This window comes from Rhipicephalus microplus, chromosome 10, assembly GCF_043290135.1.
Source record: "Rhipicephalus microplus isolate Deutch F79 chromosome 10, USDA_Rmic, whole genome shotgun sequence".
NCBI lineage: Eukaryota > Metazoa > Arthropoda > Arachnida > Ixodida > Ixodidae > Rhipicephalus > Rhipicephalus microplus.
The window spans coordinates 55,890,231-55,899,502 of NC_134709.1; the positions used below are offsets into that span (position 1 = coordinate 55,890,231).

A 9,272-nucleotide genomic window follows, 5' to 3' on the forward strand; every position below is an offset into this window, starting at 1 on the left:
CCATTTTCGGATAATCAACGCAGTCTTGTGCTTTCTGCAGCACGTTATACCTGCTGACTTTGTAATCTTGTCAAACTTTTCGTCGCAAATTTGCTTTCTCTGGGTATCCGTTACCCTTATTGATCAGTGTTTACCCTACCTTTCTCTCTCTCTCTCTCTCTCACACACACACACACACACACACACACTTCGCGCGCGTGCGCACGCACGCACACATGCTTGCATACACGCACTATTTCTTGAATAAGCTTGTGAAGAACTTGTTTCACTCGTGCAGGTCGGACTCCAGAGAGCGCCACGTATACGGAGCAGAGGGAGCGAGATCGAATCATTATTAATACACTACACGAAGAAATGCAGGCGTCCAGTTGAGAACACTTTATCGCCGAGCCACAAGGGCGAGACCACCTTGCAGCCTTTTTTTCCCCGTGGAAACAGATGTGACAACACGTTTATCTCGAAGGCCTGAAAAAAACACCGTCGGCTGATGGTTGCCGCCGCAGCACGTCCACTCCACGACCGGCGCGATTCACGGGATTTGCAGCACGTTCTTGACGACCTTGATTCGCCAGAACGGGTCTTCCCGGTCCATTTCGTTTTGTCCCTTGCACGAGCTGTTGGTGTCGAAGTCTCCGAGGTGGGCGTTCACCAGCAGGATTGACATCCCGCTCCGCAGGAAGGTGGAATTCCTGCGCATGTCGTTGCACTGGGCGCGCAGACAGGAAAACGCCACGTTACGAAGTTGGAGGGTGTATTTGAGAAATAATGCCTAGATACGACAACGAATTTGTTAACTTTAAGTGGCAGCTGATGTGACTCAGTTTGTTCACCATATCTGTGGTTTGAAGTCCCAGCACCCCGAGTTAATTATAATGTAGGGAAGCCGTGGTGCAGAGCTCCAGAAATTTCAACCATCCGGTGTTCTGTAACGTGTACGGACATCCTACAGTACACGAGCCTGTATACCATTTAGGTTCCATCGAAATGAGAGTGCCGCAGCAGAGAGCGAATCTGTAACTTTTGGGTCAGCAGCCAATAATCGTAACTGGTATACGCCACCGCGGTGGACTGCAAGCAGCTTCAGCTTATTGGTGCGTCGTTTGACTCGCTTCGGAGCCATGCGTATGTGATAGTTCCCGCTAAAGTTTCCATCTTTACTCGAAACGCAAAGGAATGTGTGACACTCGGCTCGTAAAGCCGAAAGTGGGAAAAGACTTAAAGCTAATTAGTGGATAAGCAGAAAATACTTCCGTGTCGAAGATTCCGTGTACGTCGTCGAAGCTATGGAAATGTTTAGTAACAGCTGATATGCTCACGAGCACCCCAGCGGCTTTCGCGTGTGTTTTTCGATGAATTAAGTGACGATGAAGAATGACGGGCTCACTGTAAATAGACCTCTATCGGGGTACGTCACATCGTGACGACACCGGAGCACATGCAAGGTGGTGGTTTACAAAACAACCTTCGCTGGTGGCTCGACGTGGTACTGTCGTGCAGTATTTAGGGCAAGGTTTCTTTCTTTGCTTTTAAAGCTTAAAATTTAAGTTATTTTGGCAAGATAAGCTGTGGTAGGTGTCAGAGACCATCTATAGGTGCGTGGTACACTGCAGTGACGGAATATATGTCTCGCTGACTGGCTGTTTGTCGCAAACAGGTGAACATACAAAGTGGCATCTGCAAGAACGGCGGCATCGTCTTCGAAAATGTGCAGTGTTTGTTGTCGCGTGTTGTATTGTTTGAAAAACATCGACAATATTAGATCATCAGTACGGATGGCGAAACTGAAAAATATTGTGTGTCCGGTGTGGGCTTTGTGGACAATGACGCGGCCTTGTTTGCGAAAACATTGGTATTCGTTGCCGGCAAATGATTGTCCACGGAGCTTCACGATTCGACATTTTAGTCAAAGTAAAAATGCATCGAACGCAATCATTTGTGAGTCGATACATCTCCGCGTTCGCGCTGTATGCAGAAAAAGAAGTCCGTGATGTCAGGGCTAAAAGATACAAGTACGCATGGACTATAAGCATGTTTAACATTGCCGAAGTTGCGTATACGCTTCTCCACGGCGAATATGGAAACGCAATAAAAGTATAACACGTATTATGGGAGACTACACTTGTCCTAATGTAAACGGTGGGGACTCTTGCTTCACCATACTTCGTACCTTTATGGCCCCATCTTTATTAAGTGGCAGTGCGCATTACAAGTTTGTGTGTCAGGTCTAATAGAGGTATGCAAGTATGTCAATACGTTGTAAGGCATAAAATGCAGCAAGTTGAGAGAGATTACGCACTTATCGGTTTTTAAATCGCATGAATTATCAGTGGGTTATGAGGGACGCTGGGGAGAACTTCTCTTCGCTTTTTTCAAGATTTTGTTATCCTCAACCAAACGCATGGCAAGAATTTTTCTATATTTTTTCCTATTTTTTCTTATTCTGTTTATCTCCAGTCAGATTTTGGCGCAGCGAGTGAGAATCTTATCTGTGACCTCGCGCATGGCATCTCAAAACTATGCTGTCGCCAGTGTTGTACCTCGTTCAAAAGTGCAGTGCGCATGCCACGATGGACATAGAATACGGTTACATCCATATGCCATGCAAATGTTTCTGAAAGCGCCCGTCGCAGTGAAAACCCAGAACATTCGCTTTCTAAGAGCAAAACATATTTTTCATGGCAGCCATTCACGACGAGCAAATCACCACATGTTAATATAACAAAACCGGGCATTGTAATCAATGAATCGTCCTCTTATAAGCTGTGACGTTAGAAAACAGCAGTGCACAGAAATGTATGTCGAAGCGATGCAGACGCCCGCAGCGCTGCTATGCAAGAAGATTCCGCCGGCGGAACATTCCTGCCAACGAGCACCTCCTCCAAAAGAGGGAATGGTGAGTGGAGCACTCGCAGTGACGTCACACTGTTTGTAAACAGGGAGAGTCTATTAACGAAACGAGAAAAAAGAAAAGTACCAGCGTCCAAAATATTTTCCACGGCGAGGTCCTTACGATATATTTCGTCACCCTTATGATCTCATCGAAGGCGCTGAAAACTAACATCAATAAGTTACGTTAAACTGTAAGCCACTGAAAAAATGTAGTTATTATTAGTAGCATAAAGTCACTGTTCGGACGGAAGGGCAAAGCAATGAATGCGATAGTAACAATCAAAATCTCCCGCGAAAAACGGCAAGCAATCGCAACTTGCAGCGCACTGGTCAAGCCAAAACGACGCTCAAAAAGAACATGTGCAAGACAAATGCCAACCAGCAACTTTCACAGCTGGACATACAACGCGCCTCTGAAACTCAAAGGACGCACGAAACGTACCCACAAGTACACTCAGCACGAGCGCTAAATGACAAGCGTCACAGTTGCTACCTAAATGTGTTTGAACAGCGTGTGGTCCTTTCGTGAAAACGGGGCCTCTCAATCGCGTGAACTGACCTTCGCGCTATTTATATAAACGCAACTTTTCCGAGGATAGCAAATGAAGTACAAACTGCCCCGATCGCAAAATAATCGTGCGCGCATGCATGGATGCCAGCGTCTGGCAGGGCAAAGTATGCATTGACGTACGCCCTTGTAGCGACATGGCATGTTGGAAAACATTTTGGAAACGTTTTTTTTTGCTTCTACGTCTATCAATATTTATATATATACTCGGAGACTGCATTATTTAGCCCAACCAGTCCGTATAATTGTCTGTATAAAAAAGACTAGGGAATGGTGCTGGTCGCTTATCAGGTTAGACAACCACAAAAATGAGCAGTGGACGGGAACACGGTCCTTCCGTTTGTAGATTTCATTAGAACTTTTAATAATGTGTGGGGATCCACTCCACTCACCATTCCCACGCGTTCATTGACACGAGGTGCACAGCATGCACGGAGGGCATTACCACAGAGTTAGTGTAGCGGACTCCAGAGGAAAAGCTGGCTTGATAGCCGTATAGTTAATACACTGACTCCTTAAAGAGGAAAAGTAGATAGACAGATAGATAGATAGATAGATAGATAGATAGATAGATAGATAGATAGATAGATAGATAGATAGATAGATAGATAGATAGGTAGATAGATAGATACGCCCAGAGTTGCATATGTTCTTCAAGAAATGCTTCGCATTAAAAAAGAAACAGACTTTCATGCTTGCGAGAGCATGGTACCTTGTGGTGAGCAAGCGAGGCATGACAGTTCCTAATGAGATTACAGAGGTTCCAACAACGCAAGTTCACGCGCAAATAACTCTAATTGCTCCATAGGCATTCGATCTACGGGGACTTACCTTTTTTGAGATGGTGAGGTCGTCATCGAAAAGAAGGACCTTAAGTGTATCATTTTTTAGTTCTGCTACATTGACACCTTCGAATAACTCGTTCCGGATGGCGAGGAGGTTTATTCTGCAGGGCTGGAAAACAAGAAACGTGAAAGGATGCTCTTTGTACATGGAAAGTGAAAATACCAAATTGGGCCGATAGAGGACCCCTGACAATAAAAGTTTTGTTTGCGACTTTTGTACAGGGACTTGTAGCTTTGCGTGATAATGCCGAAATTGAGTTGCAAATGCTCTAACGCATCGTATATTTCAGCTTGTCGTTGATAGAGAATGATTTTGTGTCAGTTTGAAACGCGTGCATTAATACCATAACAAACCAGCGCCCCACAGCGGGGCAGCACCTGAGACTACGTGCGGCCAAGATTCGGTGACACTGAATGAGCTGTTTTAGAATAGGCTGACCCACATGTATTGAAGAATGAAACGTTATGGGTGCTTTGAGCATGTTACCTTCAGAAAAAAAAGAGAAGCATGTCTGGCGTAAGCACCCAAAACACCTTGAGAGCCACCCGACTACCCTGTGAGAGGGATGATGGTGCCAGTTATAGCATTGTTCGTGCCCAGCGAATGTTCTCCGATGACATAGCTATATTTGCTTGACCTCTGCAACGTAACGAGGTGGTCCATGAAAGGGTCGATTGCATCTGAATACTCGAGGTGCTGACCCACAGGTCACTGAATCGAATCGCGGTGGCGGCGGAGGCTTCAATTTCGATGGAGGCAAATATGCTGTGGGCTCGTGTGCTCAAATTTAGGTGCACGTTAAGGAACCCCAGGTTGCCGAAATTTCCAAGGCCTTCAACTACGGCTTCTTTCATAATCATATATGGTGGTTTTGGGACGTTAAACCCTACATATCAATCAATAAATCTTAATACTCAAGGGGCACGCACCCTCATTTCAAAACCAAACTAATATAAAATATAGGCAATGCTCGCCACTAATAATTGAATGGAAAAAGGCCCCGCATGCAGAATTATCAAACACAAGCATCTCGAGTTTCAAAACTTGGCATTAAGAATCTCTGAAAAAAGTCGCATCTTTGACGCGAAAGTGAAGCGATGAATGCGATAGCAACAAATGGGCACGCAGTTCGAAACGTGCCCCGCGTTTGTCACGCCTGAATGACGCACGAAACGTGCTCGCAGGACCAGATGAACGCGAATAACCATCTCAGTTGTTACTTCACTGTGTCTGAAAAGCGTGCCCTTTTCGCAAACGAAGACTGTGCTACGAGTGCAGTGACAATTGTGCGCCTCGTAACTACAACAGAATCATTCTGGTCAAAACCGAAGACGTATGAGTGTCCCCACCGCGAGATAAGCGATTGCACGCGAGAGCGTTCTCTCTTGCGGGGCAAAGTACGCGTGGAAGATGAGAGCGTGCGCGACAGCGTTGTGACAACGGTGCCTCCCACTTTGCCTCGAGCGGGAAAACTTAACTTGCGTTTGTGCAAAGTGGGAGGAGGCACCGTAGCAGACGAAGCGCCGCCAACTCCGCCTCTGGCGCTGATTGTGCTTGCACCGCAATACTTCACACGGCGCCCGCTTGGTGGCCCGAAGGGAGCGGCCACGCGTGCGGTGTTCTCTCTAACAGTGTCCGCGACTGTACCTTCGCGCCCATCGTGCTATATCGCCAATGTAATAAAAACACGCCCAGGACACTGAGCTCTTAGTGCCGTGCTCAGTAAGTGACCTAAATAAATAGCGTGCCTTTAGTACTACGAATGGAGTACGGTTTGTCGCGGAGTCGTTTCACGCCGCGCGCTGCGGAGCGGAAGCCGTAGGTTTTTCTGCATCATGTTGATCATTTACCCATCCCATCTAAACTTCCATTGATTATTTATGGGCCTCAAGTGATGTTGTGCTGCCTTAGCTCAAATTTGTGCAAGCAACGGCGTCATGTGATGACGTAATATTGTTAAATTGTTCGTCATGTGATGACGTAATATTATTATATTGTTAAGTCATGTCATGGACGTCAGAATGATATTAGCACATGATATTGTCGCTTGGTCAATGGTGCACCGAGGCGAGAGGTGGTGCAAAAGGACACGATCAAGTGACAAGTTTGGTGATCTCTGAGGTCATTGATTTCTTGTTTGACCACGTGACCGCTTTGCTCCTGGCCTCTACAAAACTCGAGAACGATGTAAATGAAATAAATTTAACAAATCTTGGCCATAGAACTCGGTTACTTCGCGGGGCAAGTGGGTGTTCTACCACAGAGCCACCTGTGTGCTTAGAATTGCAGTGAAAGTAACTTGCTCTGCTTGTAAATGCAGTGAAAATAACTTGCATACTTTGTGACCAACCACACGAGTCCTGTATGCATGTTTCGCAATACAACATGTAATACCACCGTAATAACGCCTGATACAAGCGTACATTGCAATAGGACGTTAGAACATGTGATTACGATGACTTCATGGACTAAAGCGGGCTACCCACTACAAAAGGCACGCGTTACTGCACATTTTTCTTTAAGCCCACGGAGTGGGTGAATAACAAGCTCGAAAAGATTGCACGTGTACGATTGCCCAATGTTTGAAGCATGCTACCCGTTACACAGATTGCGGGTGTATACGAAAGATTCCTTGACACAAGCCATTTTGAACTCAGTACGCACCAGGGACAGGATATATGGCTATCGCGTTCAAGTCTTATAGGCAAAGCTTAGGGGTCTCTCAAGTTTTTCTTATTGAAAATATATTTAAACATTTATTTACGTTCAAGTCGTTAATTTAGTGTTTTCTTCGTTTATCACTGGATCTGCGTGTAGAAATTTGTAGAAGTGTTTCGAAGGTCCCGTTCACTTAGACCCAAAACAAGTTAAGCTTTACATCTTTGCACACTAAAGGCGGCACGCCAAATTAAAAGTCGGACATGGTTATTGATGCATTTAGCAAAGGGATCACACGCAACGGTACGTGATAAAATGATGTTATATGGAGATACATGAATCACACGAGGTTAGACCTACCAAACATTAATGCATCTTGCTCTTTCGGTCACAAGACGACATGCCTATAGCAATAAGTAAAGCCAGTTCCACGCAGTCGGAACTGTCAAAACAGGAAAACGCTCAAGTGTGAGCTCCTGCTGCTACTCGTAACCAGTGGCTGCTGTTACGGGCTTCGGAGAAGTGCTGCCCATCGTTTGAAAGAGTGCGGCGAGCATTAACACTCGCCCTTTGCACCCACAGCAAGCCTCCTCGTCTTCCCCGTGCCTCTCCTCATCGCACCCAGTGTGGCCTCGCATTGGTTGCCACCTCTCCAGCCAAAATCACGTAGAAATGTCGCTTCGTCAAGGACCATTTTACCAGCAGAACAGAATAGTAAGAAAACAAAGTAGGAGATATCAAAGAAAAGGGGACTTGGCCATAAGAGCCCTGAGAGTTCAATCAGAAGCACGTGAGCTTGGCACGAGCGTCGCCAGCTCTTGTACCAGCAGCTCCGGCTCTTTTTAGGTGTGAAGCTCCTGAAGCCGTGGTTTGTACGTCCGCGATATATATATATATATAGTAGTAGTTAGCCACCTCTAGTTTAGCTCTTGGAATGTCTTAATGCGGTACTTGTATATCATGAATATACAATGAAAAGATGCGAGAGGGCGGTACTTGGAGTGATCAATAGATGGACGGACGGAGAGACGAGTGGACAGAGAGATGGACAGACAGACGCACGGACGGACTGACGGATGCTTCGCCCAGTCATCATCATTTACTCCATGGATATTCTGTGATTCGTTTTTTTTTGTTCTACGGCATCGCACCGTAGGCTAGGGTTTTTCAAGGACACTTCCAAGCAACCGGATGACAGTCACAGAAACCTGCAGCGGCCAGGGAGCGTCGTTGGCTCGTGTTATGAGCACACAGGTTTGTGGTACCGTTCCGTAGCTTGTGACATAGCCAGCCCCTGCAGTTCTGGAAAATGCCGTCCTCCGCAAGTATCCGCGACGCGAAGGTCACTGAACCATGCCTTAAACCACAGCACCTGTTCGCGTTCCGCTGCAAAGAAGGTCTGCGTCACTGACTCAGACGTTGAAGTCAACGCTAGTGCCTCACGCGCATTTCGTGTGTTCTTGAACCACCGTAGAACTTCGACAAGTGCGGAGGTATTTTTACTGCCTTCTTACTTTATTGTGGTGTTCATTTTTTCTGTGTTAGTTTTTGGGGCTGCTGGTTTTATGTTATGTGCTCCTGTAGTGTAGTTGTAGTGTAGTTGTAGTTGTGTATGTAGTTGTAGAGATAACATGTGTCTCATATTAGTGTGCAGTTAAAATAGGTGCGTATAATGCCCGTCTCGCTCGTTCTTTCTGGCTAACTGTTATCTGGAGGTCCGTGACACAGGCCCAGCCCTAGAAAAGCTCCGCTGTTAAGACGACTGGGGTACACAATTGTGTACGAATTGTCTCAAAGAATCAAACGACAAACTTACCAAAACATCCAAGTTGGTGACGTATAAAGTCATACATTGTGCGTTGACCGCATCAAAGGAGGAAGCTGGGTTTCTAAGCCCGTAGACGAGCGTGCCCAGCTCCAGTGACAGGCCCATTTTGGCGTCTGACGTGAACGATTTGTCTTTTGTCATCAGCCTTGAGATGGATTTCTGCACGGAAAAATTCGCGTTATAGATCGCCGCAGAAGGCTTTTTGGTAAACCAGACTTCGTAAAGTCAGAACACTTCGATAATCAATAATAAAATACCCGTGCCCTTTGAAGGCTTGCTTTTACGAGCCGAAGCCACAATGAGAAACACCTCAGTGAATGACTCCAGAAGTTTTGGTCACCTGAAGTTCTTTAAAGTGCACCTGACCTACATGACACGTCTAGCATTTTGTCGGCATCAAAGTGTCTCCGTCATGGCCGTACGATCGTCCCGCGACATTTGGGTTAGCACTAAAGCACTATGACCATACAAACACCACCGAGG

At 46.1% G+C, this 9,272-nt stretch overlaps 1 protein-coding gene across 1 annotated transcript; it reads right to left on the reverse strand.

The window, feature by feature from the left end:
• Positions 1-375: 375 nt before the first annotated feature.
• On the reverse strand, positions 376-9,017 carry LOC142774403 (uncharacterized). Its single transcript, XM_075874768.1, has 3 exons — positions 8,778-9,017; positions 4,289-4,411; positions 376-706 (listed from the first exon to the last, which is right to left on the reverse strand). The coding sequence occupies exons 1-3, from the start codon at positions 8,928-8,930 to the stop codon at positions 530-532; spliced, it is 453 nt and encodes a 150-aa protein (XP_075730883.1). The 5' UTR covers positions 8,931-9,017; the 3' UTR covers positions 376-529.
• Between the last annotated feature and the right edge of the window lie 255 nt (positions 9,018-9,272).